Below are 24,573 nucleotides of genomic sequence, written 5' to 3'. Positions count from 1 at the left end.
ATCTGGACTTTGGATTCTCTTTGTGGAACTTTTTCAAAATTAATGTTTCGATTTCTTTAATTGACACAGTTTAGATAGATCTTTTCTTCTGATATGAGTCAGATTTCACAATTCGTGTTTTTGTAAGAGATTTATCCATTAACTCAAGTTTCACAATTTATTGGTGTGGAGTTGTATATAATATTCATTTAATATCTTTTTAATGTCTGTAAGGTCTGTAATATCCCCTCTTTCATTCCTGATATTGACTTTTTATTTCTCTAGATTGCTCTTGTTTGTTTAGGGATTTATCAAGTTTATTATTCTTTTTAAGAACCACCTTTTGACTTGGTTAATTTTCTCTGTTGCTTGTTTCTCTCTTCCTGCCTACTTACTTTGGGATTATATTGCACTTCATTCCCTAGTTTCTTAAAGTAGAAACGTATATCATGGAATTTAAACCTTTTTCCTTTACTTAATAAAGACATTTAAAGCTAAAATTTTCTGAGTACCACCTTATTGAACTGGCAATTGTGATAGACTGTGTTTACATTATTATGTAGTTCAAAATACTTTCCAATTTCCTTTGTGATTTATTCTTTGAACTAGAATTATGTAAAATTGTTATTTCATTTTCAAATATTTAAAGATTTTGTTAATATTGAATTTTAACAGACACATAAGACAAAAATTGTACATATTAATGGGGTACCATGTGATGTTTTGACACATGTATACATTATAAATGCTTAAGTCAGGTTAAACATATCTATCTCACATGCCATTTCTCTATGGTGAAATTATTCCATATAGTTTGTTTAGATATATATGTATATTGATGATGCATTTAACCTAAATCATATATATTTTCAAAGTTGGAATCCTACTGCACATACTGTTCTCTAACTTGATTTGTTACTTCACATGGTATCTATATCTATATCCTCTATATCTAATTCATACTTTTAAATACTGTGCAGTATTACATTGCATGAACTTTAAAATTAAATTATGTTTGTGTTCTATTTATGGAGATTAGAATTTGATCCCTAAATTTTGCTATTTCAAAACAATGTTGCAAGGAATGCCCTATTACATAGATTTTATTGCTCTTGAAGAGTAAATGTTTTTTGTACAATAGATTCCTAGAAATGGAAAGGTTGTACAAGAAGAACAGAAAACCACATAGTGAAAAATCTCTGTGTGTTCTATTCAGTTAGGCAACAACAACAAAAAAAATGACAGAGAAAAAAATGTGAGTTAACAACTAAGGTGGCTATTATTTTGGTTATTATTTAACATTAACAATATTGGATTTGATTGAAATATTGAAGTCCTTTATGACACTGGTTCTCTTTAAATAGGAATCTATGCATAATTGGCCTAACTTACAATAGTTAATTCAAATGTCAGAAAGTCTGAAAATAATTACATGTGGGGATCATGTTCAGGTGTATAACATCCAAATGTAGAAGTTACCAAGCTTGAGATCATGTTGGATTTGTTACTGTCCACAAGGTTAAAGAATGAGAGAGAGGTAAGAATAATTTAGCCTTCTATTTTTTTTTTTTTTTTAGAAGGCCAGATCTTATTTTTTTGTTACTCTGAAAAATTCTTATTTTTGACTGGACTCAGACATAGAAGTAGAAGCTCTCAGAGAGGACAGCCTGTGTCTCTCAGCAATCTGTTGCTGGCGTTTTTCTTTGGCTTTCTTCATTCTGTTGGTCAAAAGTTTGGCATATTCTATAGCCTCTTCCTTATTTTTCTTAGTATGCTGTTCCTTCAGAGCAATACGCCAGCACTTGTGTCGCAGGACATGTGGAGTAACAAGACGCTGAATCTTTGGTGCTTTGGTCCTAGGTTTTTTACCTTCCTTGTTTAAGGGTTTTCTGACAACATATTGGCAGACATCATATTCGTTAGATAGATTGAAAAGTTTGCGGATTCTACTAGCTCTTTTGGGCCCCAGTCTGCTAGGTATAGTAGTATCTGTAAGTTCAGGAATATCCTTCTCTCTCTCTCTTTTTTTTTTTTTTTTTTTTTTTTTTACAATAACCAAGTTTAGAACGCTCAGACTGGCATCCACAATGCAACCTCCAACAGATTTGCGCTTTCTCTCTCCACTTCGCCTTGGTCTGTAACAGGAGAGCCCCTTACTCAGCAGCAGACGAACAGGGCCATGGGTCAAGACACCCTGCTTCATGGGGAAATCTTGTTTGTCATTCCCCCGGCTGATTTGGACCACATAACCCTTCCATTCTTCACCCAGAGCATCAGCAGCAACTTCTGTGGCCATATGCTTCTCATAAAAAGTACAAAGTTTGTGTTCATCGTCCACTTCGATGAGTTTCTGGCAGCCAGTGGCTGGGAAGGAGATATTCAGCTTCATTTTGGAGCAGCTGATCTCCCACAAGGAACCACGAAAAAGAGTTGAGCCTTCTATTAATTTGGATTCTGTTTTCAGATGATAAAGCAGGGGACAAAGCTGGTAGGACATCCTAGTCCTTGGCTAGTGTTTCTCTTCACATGTTTTTCATTTGCAATACTAGGAAGACTCAATAAGCTTTATTTTCAGTTCTGATATTCTTAAATTTTATTTTGAATGAAAGAAATTACTCAGTAAGGCAACCCCCTAAATTACAAATCAGAATAAAGCTTGTTTATCTGAATTCTTCACTCAGTTTCCAGGAATTAATGATTTAAAAGAATAGGAACTTTTTTCTGGTCTTAACATTACCAGCAGGTGGCACTGTAACACATTCCTTCAATAGCTCTGAAGTAGCATTTCACCATCCTAGGGCTGTCTTCACTGAAATTAGCAGGAGTAACAGCTTTTATAATCACCATGACATGATTGTCTAAACTTTGCACATGTCATATAACTACTCCTAACCTTCTCTATGATGTGCTGGTTTTTGAGAGCTACTCTGGTGAGGATTTCACTGAACTAACTCTGGATCTTTCCATATTTCTTCAAGAAGGCAACAGTGAGACATAGCTCCAGTTACTTTTGAAGCAGTTCTTCAATGTTAAGGACTCAAGGCTGAAGGCATGGAAAAGTTATGAGGTTGGAAGAGTTTACCTTTGGAACTCCCCACCCTGCACCCACTCTACTTTTAATATCCTTGCTTCTTTCTTAGGCATCTAGCCTTCTTCACTGAATAGTATGCAAGCGATTCACAATTTTCTTAACCTTTACTCAGAAACTTCCAGTAATTTAGTAGGCCATAGCTGGTTTCATCTTTAAGCCAATACATGCTAATACATTGGGATAGTACTGAGCATTTGATGCTACTGGATTCACTCCCTTTATGAGCCTTTCTTCTTTTGCTAAAGTGACACCACTTTATATTAGATCTTTCTATATTTTACCAACCATTTTATTTCATTCTCCATCATTACCTTATTCCTCTGCCTGTCCCTTAAAATTTGCTTTCCTCCAGCATTTTCTCCTTGATAGTCCTTTTAAGAAAACATGCTATTCTCTACTGAAATTTCCACACCCTTGGCCTTAACTATTCACCCTGTCAGTGCTTCTCAACAATGTCTGCATATTAGAATCACCTGGGGAGCATTTAAAATATACTCGTCTGTAAGTCTCGTTCCAAGAGTTACTGATTTATTTGAGATCAGTAGGACTTTGGTTTATTTAACTCCTTGTCTATAACAAGGAACAAGAACCTCTGAACTTATGAGTTTTTAGATCTAGGTCCAGCAATCCAGTCTTCATGTCTCTTCTGAGCTGCATACACTTATTTTTTTGGCCAGACACCTTCACTTAGCTGTTAGGCATGTACTTTGAACTACTCTTATTCAAAAATAAAATTTTAATGTCCTCCCTGCAAATTTTACCCTGCCCTTTGTGTTCCCTATCTTGGTTAAAATGACATCTTTCTATTATATCCAGGATATGTAGTACAACCTTTAAATCTTTCCTAATTTTTCATATCTAGTAACCTCCAAATTCTCCTAATTTGAATTATAAAATATCTTCTAATCTAATCCTCTTTTCATCCTATCTGCTGCTGACCTAGTTCATATTTTTATTGTTTCTTTCCTCAAGACTGTACAAGTCTTTGATCTGGTCTTCCTGCCTTCAGCCCTCGGCCCTTTCTATATTCCTGCTCATTTTACATGAGACTGGCAAGTGGTGTTTTCACTTGTTTGTTGGAAATTATAGATATATAGCAATTTGTAAGCATTTATTCAGGCACCTAATAAACATTTGTAGAACAACTACCTTATGCAAGACATTTTCTTGCATAAGAAACATTTGGTTCACTACAGCATACAGGATAAGGTTTAAAGGTCTAGTGGCATACAGGCTATGACATAAAATCCTTCTTAGATTTTTCTTTAATTAATTCAATAAGTAAATGGTCAATGCCCACAATATACTAGGCAATGTGCTATTTTATATAAACAAAAATACATATGTACTATTGTGTATATATAGTTATATACGTATGTATACATATATTTACATATGCATATGCTTCTCAACTTAAGATGGGTTTAAATCCTGATCCAATCATAAGTTGATAATGTCATAGGTTAAAATGCATTTAATATACTAACCTTCAGAACATCATAGATGAGCAACACAGTACAGTAGAGGATTTCTTGTTTACCCCTGCATGGCACATCTGCCTGGGAGCTACGACTTACTGCCATTGCCCAGCATCATAAGAAAATATCATACCATATATTGCTAGCCTGGGATGAGACTCACATTCAAAATTTGAATCATGGTTGTTTCCAAATACATATTGTTTATGCACCCTTGGGACGCTGAAAAATCCTAAATGAACTACCATATGTATGTATATACACATATAATCCATCTTAGCCCCAGGATCCTTGGCCTTTTTTCTGTGCACCTCTCATAGACCACACACAAGCCATTTTGAGTTATTTGTCATTCTGTAAAAGAACTCTTCACTTTCCTACTTCTGAGGATTTTCTTTTATGCTTTTCTTCACTTACAAATTACTTCCCACCTTTTCTACCTTTTGATAGTACTACTCATCTTTGAAGACCCATTTCAAACATTATTTTCTCTGTGTGGCTTTGCTTCAATGGCCCCTGCCCATCTACCTTTTCAAGGTAGAATTGTCTTTTGTCTGTGTTCCTGTGGTAATTTGTTTGTTCTTCTATAATAGAACTGGTCATATTGTGATTTAGTTATTTGTATGTGTTTCTTTTCCACCACACCTGTGAACTTTTGGAAGGCAAAAATTGTTTCTTAGAATTTTCTGTACCTAGTAGACTGCCTTGCACACAATAGTTGATTGACAAGTGTTTATTAGATGATTAAGTATTTATGGATTGCTGGCACCATAGCTGACTTGAAGAGCAGAACAATTGAGGTAAGAAGCTGTCCAGCAACACAGAATTACTAAGTATTCCACACATCACAGTTTGAAATTATGGCCAGAGAACAGCCTGCCTATTCTTAGATTCTGCTCTTTCAAGTAGAAGGATTTACCAGTGTTATCGGAGCCTCTGGAACCCCATCCTCATCTGCAGAGCCCACATTCACGTAGACTTCATGGTTTATAATGAGCTTATAATGCATAAACACAACCCACATCAGCTCAATATCTTAAGTGCTCAGTGACTTGGCTTATTTATGACTCATGTGGTATAATAAACTAGCTAAGGACAAAGATCATGAGAGAGCAAGTAAGATTTGTGGGCAAGTCACTTACTTTATTTTTAAAAATTTTCTTAAGGGAAAATACCTTCCATGTGTCCTGGAATTTCATAAAACCCCAAGAAAATGCTGTGTAACTGAACAGGCAATATCTTTTTCTGCAATATAGGTCACAAAATCCCATATTTAAACTTATACATTGGCTGAAAAAATATTAGACAAAATAATCGCAATTATATAATTAGTAATAAACAGGTCTTAAGCCTCTGTAGTACAAATATGTGTAGCACTATTTCCCCTTATCCAGTGTACTCTGGGGAATGACAACATAAAGGAGTTAGACACCCAGTTGTCAAGTGAGTAGGAGAGTCTGATTTTATCAGAATGCTGCTGTATTGGCCAGGTCTCAGTTAATATTTTTATAGAGTGTCTACATTTTTTGCTTCCTTTTACTTCAAAGCATAGTCTCTCAACTCTTTGAGCTCATCCTCATTCATCTCTCTCTCTCTCTCTCTCTCTCTCTCTCTCTCTCTCTCTCTCTCTCTCACTGGGGATTTAAACCAGGTGTGCTTTACCACATCCCAGCCCTTTCTGATATTTTTTATTTCATTACAGGGTCTCACTAAGTTGCTTAGCACCTCACTAAGTTGCTGAAGCTGACCTTGAACTCGTGATCCTCTGGAGCTGCTGGAATTACAGGCGTGTGCCACTATACCCAGCCCAATTTTGCCTTTGATATCAGATCTCACACCTCTTTTTTATCTCTTTCTATTTGGTTCAATTTTCAGGTGTCATTCTCAAATTCTTTGTATTTTACCTCTTTGCTTCTTGGCCAGAGCTGTTACTACTAATATCAGTTTACTTGAAATTAATTACATTTTCTTAAACAGCCTACCGATTATTTGATATCTAAAATCTGCTTTGAGCTTAAGAAATCCTGATCCTGACCTTAGATCCTGATTGGATCTTGAATGTCAGAAAACAAAAACTGTACACTAAAGGGCCCTTAGCCCATGTTGGTTTAAAATCCATTATCCAGTGGTGGTCTTTGCCCCTTTTTTTTGTAGTTGTTCAAGTTCTGAAGTAGTGCCCTTGAAGGACACTAAAATGTGGTTCACCTATTCCTCCCAATGATTAGAAAAATGAGCAGGAAACACATCACTTCTGATGAATGTCATGACTGGGATATTATATAAAACATTCTTAGAGGCGTTGACAATTTGTTGTCAGAATGACATTTGTTTTGGCAATTGTCTAGTCTGAACAGGGGTTTTCTACTTCCTCTTAGAAGGTCTGAACTCTGACCAAGTGTTTTGAGGCCCAGGGTGTTAGGCTTACTTGTCCCGCATACCAGACCAAGTTCTATATTTTGTAATTTTACCTTTCATTTTTTCTACAGTGGTTTTAGGAGTTTTGCCTCTGTTCTTTCATTCCGTGAATTTTATGATCTGGCTTGCCATACTTCAGGTCTTTCATGGTTTCATATTAGTAGTAAATTTTATCATCAGACTTCATGGATCCTCCCCCTCACGTTTACGTGTGCCCATGTTGTTGCTCTTAGTAAGGGCTTTGTCTGTCATTTCACATTCTTAATTATCTATGCTACTTTGAACGTCCATTCAGGAAGGCAAGAAACCAGGACGGATCTTTTGCATTGCTTTGCATAAAATTAACATGTTGATTTCATATTAAAGCCCAGGTTACAGGTTAATTTGCATAAACCTGGCATTCAGGAAACTCAGCCTTTACCTTGTCAAAGAAAATGAAATAATTCAGGACAACCGAAAACAAGAATATTTAAGCCATCAGAAAATGGGAGTGGGGAAAGAAGTACCATGAGGTAGAAATGTCTTATAGCTAATACTCACAAAATCTTAATGTGTTAAGGGACCTGAGGGATTTTCTTATCCAGTGTCTTCCCAGTATAGGAATTCCATTGTGTTTATACCACACAGGTGATGCCCAGCTGACAGTTAACACCTTCAGAACAAAGTGCCTAGTGAAAAAAAGAAGTGCCTCTTTAACTTGTAAAAGCTTTTAATTTTTAGGAAGGTAAAGTCTGCTCTCTAGTACATCTCAAATAATGGGTCCTAACCCTACTTTCTGAAATCCATTTTAATCTTAATTTGTAATCCATGTACAGGGTTGAAACTGTATGCAGAATTATATGTGGGTTGTGTGTGAGTGTATTCCTGTATCTGTGGCTTCCATTAAATTTTCAAAGGAGGCATATGATCCTCAAATATGGCTGACTTCATAAGTATATGAGTGGGCATTTAAACAGTCCCACACATAAAAAGGAATCTGTACTTGGGTTAATGCTTCATTGTTGCCATCTTGAAATTCTTAATATTTTTTAACATGTAGCCATAGAAAATGAGTCTCGAGGGGCTTGGTTTGTGGCTCAGTGATAGAGCACTTACCTAGCATGTACCACTTGCCTTGGTACCACATAAAAAATAAATAAAATAAAGTTATAAATATATATATATATATATATATATATATATTTAAAAGTGAGTCTTTGGATTGTTCTACTTTCAGCAAGCCAACATTATCCTTCTGTTTAGGTTCCGACCTTGCCTGTGTTTTTAAACAGTTTGGCTTCTCAATTTATAATGAAATAAGGGCAATCTCTGCTTCCTTTTTCAGTCCTCTCTAGTTTCTTGTCTGCACTGTGCCAGAGAATCTTAACCTGATATCCATGTCCATTTATTTTATTTTATAATTTATCTAATTTATCTTTATAATATTTCAAGCTTTAAAATCAATTTAAGCACAAAGATTGCATTGTGTTTGAGAAAAATCAACATCTTTTATTAGCTCTAGGAAAGTTATCTTTTTCTTCTTGGGTGTCTATAACCTGAGTACAGTGAGTTCTATCAGTGCTTTAACAATGTATTCTTAAAGCAGAGCATTCAGATTCATCCAGTTCAATTTTATGAAATACTATATTATTTTGCTCTATATGAAATCATTTAAATTTCTCTTTTTTGATTAATCAGGGTCTTTCCCCCTCACATATAATACTTTCTTAATAGATTTAATATACTGATTAATGTATTATCATACCAAATAATGCATTTAATTTATAACATCAAACTTAGAAAAACTTAATTTAAAATTCTAATTGCATATTTTATTTTGGCATTTTATTATAATAAAGTTCATAGCCCATTAGCAATTTTATTGGAGAAGTATACCAAGTACAGTTTCCTCTGAAAGTCACTAGGCAAATGTGCTGTAGCTGATTGGTGACCTTGAACTCTACTGTGGGAGAAACACAGACCACAGCCACTCTAGACATGTGAAAAAGGGAAATAATAAACTCTAGGATCAAAGTTTACAAGAACTGTAATTATTTTGCCTTGGAAAAAGAAGTTGAAGGATGACTTGAAAGAGATGAATTATCTTTGATGGAGAAGAGTTGTCTTCTGTACTCAAAGAGAAATAGATGATTTAAGATTTAGGTTGACATTTGACAAGATTTTCTTTTAAATTAAGAGAATCATGTCCTATGTAGGTTAAAGATTCACTTACCTAAGGCAAAGGCCTCAACCAGATAATCTCTTGAGGTTCCTTCAAATTCTAGTTGCCACCCTCAGGTAAAATTCTGCATCTCTGGTATACCAAGGCTGGCATGGGCTTTTTTGCTGAATTGCTTTTCAGCTTGGATTTTTTTCATCTTTAATCTTAATTATGTGTCAGATTACATGTCCCTTGTGGGGAAGAATGAGGATGGAAGGAAAGGATCCTTTGTTGAATGGCCAGAATGACTATCCTTGAATATCTGAGAGGGCATTGTTTCCTTCAACTTTGTCAACTGAGAGGGTGTATAGTTATTTCAATTTTGTTGGCACTACTCAAAATATTCTGGCATCTACTGTTTAATAATTATTTCAAAACCCATGGCATGATCTACATAATTCCAGTTTGGACCTAACATCTGAGTATGATTTGTTTCTTTATTTTACATGTTTGTTTATTTAGTAGTGCTGGGAACTAAACCCAGGGGTAGTCTACCACTGAGCTATATCCTCTGCCTTTAAAAAATTTTTTTTAATATTTTGAGACAGGATTTCACTCATTTGCCAAAGCTGGCCTCAAACTTGTGATCCTTTTGCTTCGGTATCCTGAATAGCTGGATTACAGGCTTATTCCACTGTGCCCAGGTTGATTTCTTTCTTTAAATTAAGCAATAACAACAATAACCATGAAATACCCAACATATATTTGCATGCATATCTAAATGGGTAAATCAATGCGGTAATATATTTTTGTAAACATAACTATAAAGCAAGAGAAGGTGTTTTTGGCTTGCAACCCAATTAGACACAAAAGCACAATTAAGATGTAAATTAAAAAAACATTATAAAAATATAAAACAGTGCTAGTGGGCAGAATAGATGGCTGGTATCTAAAGGAAAATATTCATTCAAAATTTAAAAAACCAGAACACTTTCATTAGGTCATATATATACAGCCAATTAATAAAAATAGAAGTCAGAATCATGGAGTATTAGCTCTAAAAATCCCTTAGAGATAATTTTGTCTAATGCTCTCATGATCACCTATATCATTCTCACATTCATAATTCAGCCAAAATGTCATTACAGGAAGACTGCCACTGGACTCCTAAGGATAGTTTAGTTTCCCTAGCACCTGAGTCAGGGCCTAAAAATAGCAGGTATTCAATAAATATTCATTAAATTAATTAGGATATGAATATATTTAGAGGATTTGGGAGATTCTTCTAGAAGTTATAGTGTTTCAAAGTTATCATAAGTGTTAGTACTTTTTCAAACTTGGGTAGGAAAGAGAAAATAATCTGGTTATTTGAGCATTCTGCTTATTTCATTTTCAGCTGAGAGTTTTCTAGAAACAAATATGTAAAGATATCCTACTTCCTCAAATACTAGAGGGTTTTTTTAAAGGCTATTTTTGCAATTTGGACCAACATAAAATGTAATTGTTTCTTGCTGGTTTAACTGCTAATTGCTAAGTACTATGTAAAATTGTTAGTCCTTGGAATATCTTGGTAAAGGAGCTAGCCATGCTCTGGAAGAGGAGATCAGGTCTAAGGAATAGAAATGCTCTACCATCTATTCAGCTTTCACACTTCACTTTTTGGGATCTGCACTTGCCATATCCTGCCCTAGTGTGCAATCTTCCCCACTTTCCTCCCTTCCCACCATAGCTACATCCATAAGGTATAGACCTGATATACCTAGGCCACATCTGAAAAATCATATTGCTGAAGAGCTGGAGGACTTTGGAACCCTGCTACTAGTCCTGGCAATATCAATTACTATCTATATTACTGTGGTTATTTTCTCTCTCTGGGCCTTAGTGTTCTCAGAAAAATAATGAGTGATCTGTGTTTGTTCCCAGTCTTCTTTTTCTGCTATGTACACTCCTAGAAATCCATTGGAGGTGCTTTGGGGGCTAATACAGGGATGAGAAGTGGGAGGGAGGGTAAGAGAGAGAGAGAGACAGAGAGACAAAAACAGAGACAAAGAGAATTGGAAGGAATGAGGAGGACTCTAGAAACACCTACTCCAACCACAGCAGATTTACTTTTGATATATTACGCTTTCTTGGAATAGTTTGTTTGAAAACTACATTCACTGACATGGTGAGAGTACATAGGAGATATAATTTAGTCATTAAAGTAGTTGAAATGATTCCACCTTTTCTTTCATGGTCCTGTTACTTACAGCTTTTGGTGTTGCAGATTGGATTGAATTGATCATGTAACAACCTGATCAATTGCTGTAAGGATCTGTCTTATTGGCCACCTGCCTGCATCTGCTCAGGTCAACTAAGCAGTAGCTTCAGGTTAAAGATGTGGAAATTATGAGCCCCTAGTAAAAGAACAGGCTGGTTTTCCTTCTTGTGGAGATTGAATTGTGGAGGGGGGATAAACAGTTCTGGGCAGGATTACATGGAGGTCTATTAAAAAACCTTGCTTCCCTCCCTAGGCCTGGGGCTAGACTTTCTCTAAGTGATGATTTGCCTATTTACTGAAAGTTAAATTGAGCCAAGTAACAGAGTCATGCCCAGAGTGAACATTTTATCATTGTATTATCTCCTAAACTTTCAAATTCAATTGATCCTACACTATAAGAAGCCTGATTAGTGCTCCTAATAGGCTGACAGGAAGATATATAGTATGGTAGAGATGGACCAGGAAAGGGTGAATAGACTGGGGTCTGAAATGTTTTCTTTTCAGGTATTCACTTGTCTGAAGTTCAAAGTGTGTTGGATTCTCAATGGAAATACATGGTTTTGTTTTTTCCTTTAGATTTTGTTAAGATTTAGTATTGACTATGCATAGCATTTTCCAATTGCCTAATGGTTAGAGTCATGTTAATGGTCACCACCCTTATTCCAGCTTCACAGATGAGGAGTCAGAAGACCAGGAGGAACTAGTGAGTTGGCCCAAGGTCACATTGTAAATCAATGACAGAGGTGAGGATTACTAGTACCCAATTTAAACAACCCCTCATCTTGTCATTGATTCCAATCTTCTCCTGCAGGGACAATAAAGTCTTCCACTAAGCCATCTGGGGACCTTGATTATAAATGCCAAAGTGGGGTCTTGCCCTTACCTGATCTTTAGAGTCATATGAAGAATTCACTCTTTGGCTTAATCTCAGCAAATGCCTTAGCCTTCTTTTTGAAAACTTGCAGGATGGATTGATTGGCAGTGGAATTGTTGCAACATTTTTCATATAAAAACTTGAAAAGTCAAGTGTGGAAGTATGTTAAATAGACTCTTCCAAAATTATTGTGCCTTAATAAAATGCATTTTTGGCTGCCTATACGATGGATTGCTTTCAGAGTTCATATCGCAGTGCAGCTTCTACATTCTATTTGCCTGAAAATTTTGAGGAGCACCATGTTTGGAGTTGATAGCCAAGATGGCTTCTACTTTCCCCTTCAGTTCAAGATTAGCATTCTTTAACTCAAAAGCATTTAAAACCATTTTAAAGTGAGCATAATGAAGAAGGATGTGGGGGAGAGAATATATAAGATTAATAACTGCTATTGGAAATTCAAACTTCTAGATTTATTTGTTCAATATATATGAATTAGGCATTCACTTGTTTCCCAGATAACATGCAAAGGTGAAAGGATATTCCCTTCTAATTCTCTTAACTGATAGAAACAGAGTAACCTTGAAAGTCCACTCAGACTTCACCCCCAATCCTCCTTATTCAAGAAGATATCCATGACTAATTGAGCAGTAGGAAATTCTTCCTGTTCCATTATAGCTTAATCATGAAAATTTGCTGTCTTTCTGAATAATATGCATTCTTGATCTGTAATGTGGGCACCTGTTCAGCCATTTTGGGAAACGAAGGAAGAGAAAATAGAGTCCTTGCTGTCGAGTAGTAACCACTTGGGTTTATATCCTATATATGCAAAAGGAAACAATCTATAAAACCTTGAGTACATTACTGAATTTCCAATGATTTTCTATGAAGTTATTAATGTTATTAAGAATCACTGTAAGAATTGGATAAAATATATAGGAAGAATACCCACAAAGGTCTTGGTATATGATCCTTGATGCTCAAAAGATGACAATTGTCTTATTGTTGTTTATGCTGCTGTTATACTATTTGATCAAATTTTCTTAGTTATTGATGACAAAAATAAAATGGCACCGTCCCAGAGGAAATTCTGCTCTTCTGGTCTGAGAAAATGTTTTGTGTATTTAAGTTTAAAGGGTAGAACCAGGCAGTAAGTTTTATTGTTTCTCTTATTTCACTTCTTTCCTCCTGTTCTCCATAAGTAGTAGTTACCTATAGTTTTATTTGGCATTTAGGATGTTATGAAATATTATGTCATTTCATGAAAGGTTATTTACACAGAGGAACCAGATATAACTGAGTGCACATACAAATACTAGCCTTATTTCTAACCCTTGGAAAATAGGGACCTTTAAAACATAACTTTAGAGCATAATAAATTTTGTTTAGAATGTTAGGACATGTTTTAAAAGGACATAAGAGAAAATACTTTGTTTTGGTACCAAGTAATTCCTCAGGAAGGACATCCCATTCAAAACCTACTGATTTAGAAAGACCTAGAAGTTTAGTTAAATGTTCTAGAATTTGCTTGTTTTGGTCTTCAAAGACTTATGACTTGGAGCTTCCTGGGGAAGGTAGAATCACTGAATAGATGAAGCCCATGTTAAATAAAGTTCCTGGTTAGCTCCCAGAGGTAGGTTGCACTCTATATAAGGTATGGGTTGTCTCTCAAAAGTTCCCCAGTTTTCATTGCCGTGACCAAAACACCTAGCAAGAACAGCTTATAGGAGGAAATGTTTGTTTAGGCTCATGGTTTCTGAGGTTCAGTCCATGGTTGGCCAACTATATAACTCTGGGCCTGAGGTGAGGCAGAACATAACATCATGGCAGAAGAATATAGTAAAGGAAATATGCTTAGTTCATGACACCCAGAAAGCAGAGAGAAAATTTGAGTTCAAGGAACCAGGTAAAATATAATCCTCATCGCTCACCTCCAGTGACCTATTCCCTTAAGTCACATCCTACCTGTCTATAGTTCCCATCAATATATCCATTCAAATTATTAATCCAGAAAGTGGATTAATTCACTGATTAGGTTACAGTTCTCATAATCTATTTCACCTGTGAACATTCCTGCATTGTATTGCACATCAGCTATTGGGGGATACCTCATATCCAATGATAATATACACCAACCCTTTATTTTTTTTATTTTTATTTTTTTAAATTTTTTTTTAATTGTAAACAAATGGGATACATGTTGTTTCTCTGTACATGGCGTAAAGGCATACCATTTGTGTAATCATAAATTTACATAGAACAATGTTGTTTGATTCATTCTGTTATTTTTTTCCCTTCCCCCCACCCCTCCCACCCCTCTTTTCCCTCTATACAGTACTTCCTTCCTCCATACTTGCCCCCCTCCCTAACCCTAACACTAACCCTTCCCTCCCCCCATTATGTGTCATTCTCCACTTATTAGCGATATCATTCGTCCTTTGGCTTTTGGAGATTGGCTTATCTCACTTAGCATGATATTTTCCAATTTCATCCATTTGCCTGCAAATGCCATAATTTTATCATTCTTTATGGCTGAGTAATATTCCACAGTTTCTTTATCCACTCATCAATTGAAGGGCATTTAGGTTGGTTTCACAGTCTGGCTATTGTGAATTGAGCAGCTATGAACATTGATGTGGCTGTATCTCTGTAGTATGCTGATTTTAAGTCCTTTGGGTATAGGCCAAGGAGTGGGATAGCTGGGTCAAATGGAGGGTCCATTCCGAGTTTTCTAAGGAATCTCCACACTGCTTTCCAGAGTGGCTGCACTAATTTGCAGCCCCACCAGCAATGTATGAGTGTACCTTTCTCCCCACATCCTCGCCAACACCTGTTGTTGCTCGTATTCTTGATAATTGCCATTCTAATTGGGGTGAGATGGAATCTTAGTGTGGTTTTGATTTGCATTTCTCTTATTACTAGAGATGTTGAACATTTTTCCATATGTTTGTTGATTGCTTGTAGATCTTCTTCTGTGAAGTGTCTATTCATTTCCTTAGCCCATTTGTCGACTGGATTATTTGAATTCTTGGAGTAGAGATTTTTGAGTTCCTTATAGATTCTGGAGATTAGTGCTCTATCTGAAGTATGATTGGCAAAGATATTCTCCCACTCTGTAGGCTCTTTCTTCACATTGCTGATAGTTTCCTTTGCTGAGAGAAAGCTTTTTAGTTTGAATCTATCCCAGTTATTGATTCTTGCTTTTATTTCTTGTGCTATGGGAGTCATGTTAAGGAAGTCTGGTCCTAAGCCGACATGTTGAAGATCTGGACCTACTTTTTCTTCTATAAGATGAAGGGTCTCTGGTCTGATTCCAAGGTCCTTAATCCATTTTGAGTTTAGTTTCGTGCATGGTGAGAGATATGGGTTTAGTTTCATTCTGTTGCATATGGATTTCGAATTCTCCCAGCACCATTTGTTGAAGAGGCTATCTTTTCTCCATTGCATATTTTTGGCACCTTTGTCTAGTATGAGAAAATTGTATTTATTTGGGTTTGTGTCCGTGTCCTCTATTCTGTATCATTGATCTACTTTTCTATTTTGGTACCAATACCATGCCGTTTTTGTTACTATTGCTTTGTAGTAGAGTTGAAGATCTGGTATTGCAATACCCCCTGTTTCACTCTTCCTGCTAAGGATTGCTTTAGCTATTCTGGGTTTCTTATTCTTCCAGATGAATTTCATAATTGCTTGCTCTATTTCTGTAAGGTACGTCATTGGGATTTTAATTGGAATTGCATTGAATTTGTATAGCACATTAGGTAGTATGGCCATTTTGACAATATTAATTCTTCCTATCCAAGAACATGGAAGATCTTTCCATCTTCTAAGGTGTTCTTTAATTTCTTTCTTTAGTGTTCTGTAGTTCTTATTGTAGAGGTCTTTCACCTCTTTTGTGAAATTGATTCCCAAGTATTTTATTTTTTTCGAGGCTATTGTGACTGGGGTAGTTTTCCTAATTTCTCTGTCTGAAGATTCATAACTTATGTATAAAAATGCGTTCGATTTATGGGCATTGATCTTGTAACCTGCTACTTTACTGAATTCACTTATGAGTTCTAAGAGTTTTCTGGTGGAATTTCCAGGTTCCTCTAAATATATAATCATGTCATCAGCGAACAGGGATAGTTTGAGTTCTTCTTTTCCAATTCGTACCCCTTTAATTTCTTTGGTTTGTCTAATTGCTCTGGCCAGAGTCTCAAGAACGATGTTGAATAGAAGTGGTGAAAGTGGGCATCCCTGCCTTGTTCCAGTTTTTAGGGGGAATGCTTTCAGTTTTTCACCATTTAGAATGATATTAACCATGGGCTTAGCATAAATGGCCTTTACAATGTTAAGGAATGTTCCCACTATCCCTATTTTTTCCTAGTGTTTTGAGAATGAAGGGGTGCTGTATTTTATCAAATGCTTTTTCTGCATCTATTGAAATAATCCTGTGATTCTTGACTTTAAGTCTATTGATATGGTGAATTACGTTTATTGATTTCCTGATGTTGAACCAACCTTGCATCCCTGGGTTGAAACCCACTTGATCATGGTGCACTTTCTTTTTAATATGTTTTTGTATGTGATTTGCTAAAATTTGGTTGAGAATTTTTGCGTCGATGTTCATTAAGGATATTGGTCTGAAATTTTCTTTCCTTGATGAGTCTCTGTCTGGTTTAGGTATCAGTGTGATATTGGCTTCATAGAATGAGTTTGGGAGGGTTCCCTCCTCTTCTATTTTATGGAATACTTTGAGGAGTATTGGAATGAGCTCTTCTTTAAAGGTTTTGTAGAACTCGGCCTAGAACCCATCTGGTCCCGGACTTTTCTTTGTTGGTAGGCTTTTGATGACTTCTTCTATTTCATTACTTGAAATTGGTCTATTTAAATTGTGTATGTCCTCCTCGTTCAGTTTAGGTAATTCATATGTCTCTAGAAACCTGTTGATGTCTTCGAAATTTTCTATTTTGTTGGAGTATAGATTTTCAAAATAGCTTCTAATTATGTTTTGTATTTCAATCGTGTCTGTTGTGATATTTCCTTGTTCATTCCGAATTTTAGTGATTTGGGTTTTCTCTCATCTTCTCTTTGTTAGTGTGGCTAAAGGTCTATCAATTTTGTTTATTTTTTTGAAGAACCAACTATTTATTTTGTCAATTTTTTGTATTGTTTCTTTTGTTTCAATTTCATTGATCAGCTCTGAGTTTAACTATTTCCTGTCTTCTACTACTTTTGGTGCTGGTCTGTTCTTTTTCTAGGGCTTTGAGCTGTAGTGTTAGGTCGTTTATTTGTTGAGTTTTACTTCTTTTATTAAATGCGCTCCATGAAATAAATTTCCCTCTAAGAACTGCTTTCATAGTGTCCCAGAGATTTTGATATGATGTTTCTTTGTTCTCATTTACCTCTAAGAATTTTTTAATTTCCTTCCTAATATCTTCTGTTATCCATTCATCATATAATAGCATATTGTTTAATCTCCAGATGTTGGAATAGTTTCTGTGTTTTACTCTTTCATTTATTTCTAACTTCAATCCATTATGACCTGATAGAATACATGGTAGTGTCTCTATCTTCTTGTATTTGCTAACATGAGCTTTGTGGCATAATATATGGTCTATTTTAGAGAAGGATCCATGTGCTGCTGAGAAGGAAGTGTATTCCCTCTTGGTTGGATGGTATATTCTATCCGTTAAGTCTAAATTATTGATTGTGTTATTGAGATCTATGGTTTCTTTGTTCAATTTTTGTCTGGAAGATCTGTCCAGTGGTGAGAGAGGCGTGTTAAAATCACCTAGTATTATTGTGTTATGGTCTATTTGGTTTCTGAAATTGAGAAGGATTTGTTTGACATACATGGATGAGCCACTGTTTGGGGCATAGATGTTTATGATTGTTATATCTTGCTGATTTATGCTTCCCTTAAGCAGTATGAAATGACCTTCTTTATCCCTTCTGACTAAATTTGGCTTGAAGTCCACATTATCGGAAATGAGGATGGATACTCCAGCTTTTTTGCTGAGTCCATGTGCATGGTATGTTTTTCCCCATCCTTTCACCTTTAGTCTATGGGTATCTTTTTCTATGAGCTCAGTCTCTTGCAGGCAACATATTGTTGGATCTTTCTTTTTAATCCTATCTGCCAGTCTATGTCTTTTGATTGATGAATTCAGGCCATTAACATTCAGGGTTATTATTGAGATATGATTTGGTTTCCCAGTCATTTGGTTCATTTTTTAAATTTTATTTATTTATTTGTTTGACACAACTTGTTTCCTCCTCTATTTGACAATTCCTTTAGGATAATTCCTCCCTTTGCTGATTTGCTTCTTTGTTTTTCATCTCTTCCTCATGGAATATTTTGCTGAGAATGTTCTGTAATGCTGGCTTTCTTTTTGTAAATTCTTTTAGCTTTTGTTTATCGTGGAAGGATTTTATTTCATCGTCAAATTTGAAGGTAAGTTTTGCTGAGTATAAGATTCTTGGTTGGCTTCCATTTTCTTTCAGGGCTTGAAAAATGTTGTTCCAGGCCCTTCTAGCTTTTAGGGTCTGGATTGAAAAATCTGCTGATATGCGTATTGGTTTCCCCCTGAATGTAATTTGGTTCTTTTCTCTCACATTCTTTAAAATTCTGTCTTTATTTTGTATGTTAGCTATTTTCATTATAATGTGCCTTGGTGTGGGTCTGTTGTAATTTTGTGTATTTGGAGTCCTATAAGCCTCTTGAACTTGATTTTCCATTTCATTCTTCAGATTTGGGAAATTTTCTGATATTATTTCATTGAATAAATTGTTCATTCCTTTGGCTTGTTTCTCTAGGCCTTCCTCAATCCCAATAATTCTTAAATTTGGATTTTTCAGGATATCCCATAGTTCTTGTAGATTCTGTTCATGGTTTCTTACTATCTTCTCTGTTTGTTCAACTTTGTTTTCAAGGTTAAATATTTTGTCTTCAATATCTGAGGTTTTGTCTTCCAGGTGTTCTATCCTACTGGATATGCTTTCTATGGAGTTCTTAATTTGGTTTATTGTTTCCTTCATGTCACGGATTTCTGTTTTTTGTTTTTTTTCAATATCTCTAACTCTTTATTGAAATGATCTTTTGCTTCCTGTGTTTGCTCTTTTAATTGTCGATTGGTGCGATCATTCAATGCCTGCATTTGCTCTTTCATCTCATCATTCAGTGCGTGCATTTGCTCTTTCATCTCATCGTTTGCTTCTGTGATCATTTTAATTATGTACATTCTGAACTCCTTTTCTGTCATTTCTTCTGCCATGCTGTCATTAGATTTTATTGATGTAACATCTAGATTTGTTTGCAGCATTTTCTTTCCTTGTATTCTCATATTTTTCAGGTTTCAGTGGACCGCTGAGATATTGCATTTTTCCTCTATTGACTTACAATGTCCCTGAAGATTTCTAGTATATCCCCCTTAGCCTTCAGTAGGCTGAAGTCTTGGAGGAAGTTGATAATGCGGTGCTCCACAAGGAAGCTGCCTCTCTAGGAGTGGTGGCCTTCAGGTGGGGTATATTCCCTGCTAGTGGGCAGAGGTGCCTCCACTTGTTGACCAATGGTCATCCAAAGGGGAACTAGGCTGCGGGCTGGGGCAAGGCCTGTTTGGGCCTAAGTCTCTGGTTTTACCGTCCTTGTGGGGAAACCTCACCTGCGGGGGAAGACTCACCCGGTGGGGAGGTCTCGCTGGTCAGTTCCCTCCTAGAGGTTCGCCTCAATTTACAGCTACCGCCTGGGCTGGGCTGCCTTCCTCTGCAAAGTTCCCAGGGGCCCGGCCCTACCTCCTGGGCCTGGGAGCCTCACCCTTCGCAGATGAATCTCCTTAGGCTGCCCCTCCTCAGAGAATCTGCCCGCAGGCCTGGAACCTTCGCTCCTCCCCTCAGCCTGTCTCTGTGCGGCTCTTCCACCAAGAAGCCTCCTAGATCCTGGGACCCTGCTCTGCACCTAATCGCCTGGCTATGCGGCCCCTCCTCTGAGCAGCCACCTGGGGCCCCGTACAATCGCTCTGAGTCCCAGAGACCCGCCACACGCCTCTTCCTCCAGACAGCTGCCCAGTATTCCAGTGCGGTCACTAGGAGTCCAAGTAACTCACTGCGTGCCTCCTCCTCCCACCAACCACTCGTAGCCCTGGGCAATCAATCACTCCGAGTCGAAGTGACCCTCCCCGTTCCTCCTCCTTCTCCAGATAACCCCCCGGGTGTTCAGGAGCGGTCGCTCTGAGTGGCTCTGAATCCACGTGACCGGCTGCAGGCGTCCTCTGGGCAACCGCCCGGAGCTCTGGTGCGGCCACTCAAGACCAAGCGACCCACCACGCTTCTCCTCCAGGCAGCCCCCCTGTGTTCAGGAGCTGTCGCTTTAAGTCCAAACAACTCACCACTCGCCTTCTCCTCTGAGCAGCCGCCTGGAGCGCTAATGCAGTCACTGTGGGTCCAAACGACCCGCTGTGCTCCTCCTCCTCCTCCTCCTACTCCTCCAGGCAGGCCCCGGGGTTCAGAAGTGGTCTGAGTCCAAACAGCTCGCCACGCAGCCCCTCCTCTGGCAACCGCCTGTAGCTCTGGTGCAGTCACTCCGAATCCAAGCGGCCACGCTCCTCCTCCTCCTCGGGGCAGGCCCCGGTGTTCTGAGTCCACACAGCTCTCCTCGCCACTCCTTCCCTGGACAGCCGCCGGAGCCCCAGTGGTTGCTTCGAGTCCCAGCGCTGCACCGAGCAGTCTTCTCTACGATGCTCCCAGCTGTCCCAACCCTTTATTTTTGATGGTTTCTCTGTTTATCCTGAAGATTGAGCCCTGCTAGCTGATGCGTGAAACATACTGCCAGAATTGTTGATCAGGCAAACCAGAACTTAGAAGTTGGGCCTGGACTCTCCCAACCTAAAAACCAAAGTTCTCAAGGAGTCATTAGAACAATTAATGCCTCACAAATCTGTTTCTAGATTTTATGGCTTGAATAATGAGCACACCAATGTAACAAAATAGTACAGCCAACACTCATATGGTACTTAGTATGTCCCATATTCTGTACTGAGCACTTGGCACATAAGACCTCCTTTAATGCTCACATTAATGCTATAACAGTTGTTATATAAAACAAGATTCTCTGGACTAAAGTTGTTGGGAAAAATCAGGTAAGAAAAGTTAAAGGAATTTCTTTACTGAAGGACTCCTTAAAGCCTTTAATATGCTAAGAATTCCAAGGAGACTAAGAATGTGGTGCTTATCCAAGTGTATTGGAGCATGGAAATTTTTCCCCCAAAGAGGCATCTGGAGAAATGGAACACCCCTTGGGACATGCTGTCTTGTGAGTGCTTGTGAAATCTGTGCTTATTAACCTTGGAAATTGAGCCATGTTCTGTCTTTGCCCTGGCCTTATCATGTCCCTAAGGAACACATAATAGATAATCATAAAACAACTTATAAGTTTATATCTCTCCCCTGGAGTCCCTAATCTACCCACATCTAAGCCACCATTATCCCTCACCTATAATATTACAATATGCTTGAAACTGGTCTTCCTGCTTCCCTTTTTAAACACTTCTGTCTATGCTGAAACCTGAGTGATCCTAAAACCAAACTAAACCACACTACATTACTATTCTGAAGAAAGCCCTTAAAAAATTCCCATCATGCACAAGATAAAATTTGAACTTCTCAGTGTGGCCTATGTAAGTGCATGCCTGAAATCCTGCTCATCTTCATCCTCCTCTAGGCTCTCTCAGTTTAAGCAAAAATGGAGACAAGGGAACTCCCCTGGTATCAGTTATTTACCAATTGTATTAAAGTGCCACAGCATTGCCAGTACAACTTGGATGAGTTTCTGTGCCATGTTTTGGTTTTATTGGCAAACTGACTTTACCAGGGTACACTAAAGACTCATTAATAGATTACTACCGCTAACAAGAGGAAGATTCAACCTAATGAGAAGAGTGAGTGACTCATTAATGACTTGGAAATTAAGCAGTCTCCATCTAACTAATCAATGCTAAGTGACTGACCTTCATGGAGGCTGTAGCTCATTAGTAGAATACACACAGATGGTAATATGCTCAAAGGTATTTAAAATATATGTGTAAAGAAATACATTAAAAAGGCAAACCTATCCCAATTGTCTGTGTGTTGGTTCACAGTTCCCCTGTGCTACCTGCATGTAATTGGGTACATTTATTTGTACGAATGAATTTGCCTGGTAAAATGTATCATTTTCAAATTTTTTACATAGATCATGGATTATGACCAATGTTCACAATAATTTGTTTTCATGAAAAAGTCTATAGGAAGAATTGATTTATAATAATGACTTGCTTTATTCAGTAACTCATCTATCCAAGGATAATTACCTTGAGGAAAAAATGGATTCCAGGTCTAATGCAATAAATGTTTATTTGGAATTGTATTTGACTATTTTTTTCTTGTCAAATGCTTTCCCAAATGTCACCTGTTAATAAATTATCCCAGCATCTCCGAGGTCCTTACTGAAGTTGTTTCTACTGATGTGTTCCATAAATATGCTTGAGTTCTTTGACAGCAAGCCATTGGTGACATCAGAGATGCCATGACTATACTTCAAATAGGACAATGCTTACAACAGTAAACTGACTAGCTCTATTTGTTTCCCCCACTTGCCAAGCTACTGTGAAAGCCTCAAATGGTAATGCATAGGTAATTTGTAAATCTTGTATCTCTTTTCCTTCACTCAGCCAGTCTGTCTCTCTTAAGAGGTAACTCGAAGATTGCAAAGCATTTTAATAACATACTCTCATATCTTTTCTTTGTCTTGCCTGTCCTTTCAATTTTGGGGGGAACTTCATTCTCCTTAAAAATTCCTGCTTCTGACATCTTCAGTGGAAACAATCAGATGAGATATTTGATTCCTAGGGCTCCCTTTGTTTTCATTTAGATAAGAAACTCCCCAAGAGGAAGACCTTTACTTCTTGTTTGGTGAAGTGCAACATTTACTCATAGCCCTCTGGCCTGATAAAATGGAATTAGGAGATGTGTCTTGGAATAGAGCCAAGTGCTGACATGAAGACATCCAGACAGCCTGTTTTGCATGCTTTTTGCTTAGGAGAGTGGTACTGTGACAGTACAGTGGCCTCAGGTCATTTGTAATTGGTTAAGGTCCATGGTTAGAGGGATTTAAAAGTCTAGAAATCTAAATGTAAGAATGGAAGTTGCCTCTTCTGAATATTTCCCCAACCAGGACTGGTAGATTATAAGATCTGCAATTAGTAGAGGTCCTGGATGTTCCTCAGCTTTTAATTAATAAGGCTAAAGGGCAGAATCAACCATTTTAACAGTGCTCTACAATGTTTTCTATGTATATCACATTTCTAAAAGCAGATGCTGTCTTTTGTTGCCAGAGGGCCTAGTTTCTTCATGAAGCCACCTTCTGCTAGTCATGCCTCTGCTAGTTTTTCTTCTGTGTCATCCTCTACCCCTTCTATACTTATTAGGTTCTGTTTTTCTAAAGCTCTGCCATGTTGAATGCTCAATGTCACCTCGGTGGTGAAAACAGGCTCATTTATACCTCAGGACATATGGCCATTTTGGTTAAACTCCAATGGCCTTAGTGTATTTATTTGCTGGAATTTTGATAGCTTATTATTAAATTACAAACAAGACAAATGAATAAAACCTTTGGGTAAATTTACAAATTTTAGTGACATTTCTCTCCATTAAGTTCTGACCTTAATAAGACAGCAAGGACCTTCATATAATAAAACAGTCCATGCATTTTATTTTAGCTTTACCAGAAGCATTTAGAACACCAGAAGCATTTTCTCTCAAAACCAAAATGAGTTGTATATATCTGTGCTGAGTTTCTAGAAGGAATTTGTTTTGCCAATGAGTTGAAACAAGGATACTACTTCTGTGTTCTGAGATCCTAAATTCTGTTCCAAAATAGATAAGATTGGGGCCATGCCTTTTTTTTTTTTTCCAGTGGTGGTCTGTTTTGAATTACCTATTTGAATGGTGATGACACATTGTGGAGTCAGAAGCATTTATCCAGACACAAAAAGGAACTGAAAAGCTAATCTTCTCAAGTACCAAATGGCCCCATTTTATAGAGAAGAAAATTAATGCCTAGCTAGGCAGCACAGCTAGGCTAGGGCCACTTCACAAGTGAACAGTGACAATTTGCTTTCTTGCTTGTGTGTTACTGGTTAGCATGTTATTTTTCTGAGTATTTATTTTAATATTATTTGATTCCTTGCTTGAGGGGATGTCTCTTGAATGAATGGTACCTCATCTTCCCTTTTATAAAGAAGGGGCAAATTATATTAGTTTATTCACTAATTCACTCAGGCAAAATAATCCAGGCACTATAAAAGATAAAGATAAATAAGA

The 24,573-nt window shown here is 37.2% G+C and overlaps 1 protein-coding gene across 1 annotated transcript; it reads right to left on the bottom strand.

Annotated features, from left to right (window-relative positions):
- Nucleotides 1-1,266: 1,266 nt before the first annotated feature.
- On the bottom strand, nt 1,267-2,450 carry LOC306651397 (small ribosomal subunit protein eS6-like). Its single transcript, XM_079123969.1, has one exon. It carries the CDS (start codon nt 2,366-2,368, stop codon nt 1,595-1,597), a length of 774 nt encoding a protein of 257 aa, XP_078980095.1. The 5' UTR covers nt 2,369-2,450; the 3' UTR covers nt 1,267-1,594.
- Nucleotides 2,451-24,573: the final 22,123 nt, after the last annotated feature.

Source organism: Sciurus vulgaris (assembly GCF_902686455.1).
Source record: "Sciurus vulgaris genome assembly, chromosome: X".
In the NCBI taxonomy this organism is placed as follows: domain Eukaryota; kingdom Metazoa; phylum Chordata; class Mammalia; order Rodentia; family Sciuridae; genus Sciurus; species Sciurus vulgaris.
The sequence above is the reverse complement of the archived record's forward strand: the minus strand, read 5'-3'. Positions and strand labels throughout refer to the sequence as shown.

Coding starts and splice junctions, on each gene's coding strand:
- LOC306651397 (XM_079123969.1), bottom strand. CDS start 2,368: ATGAAGCTGAATATCTCCTTCCCAGCCACTGGCTGCCAGAAACTCATC.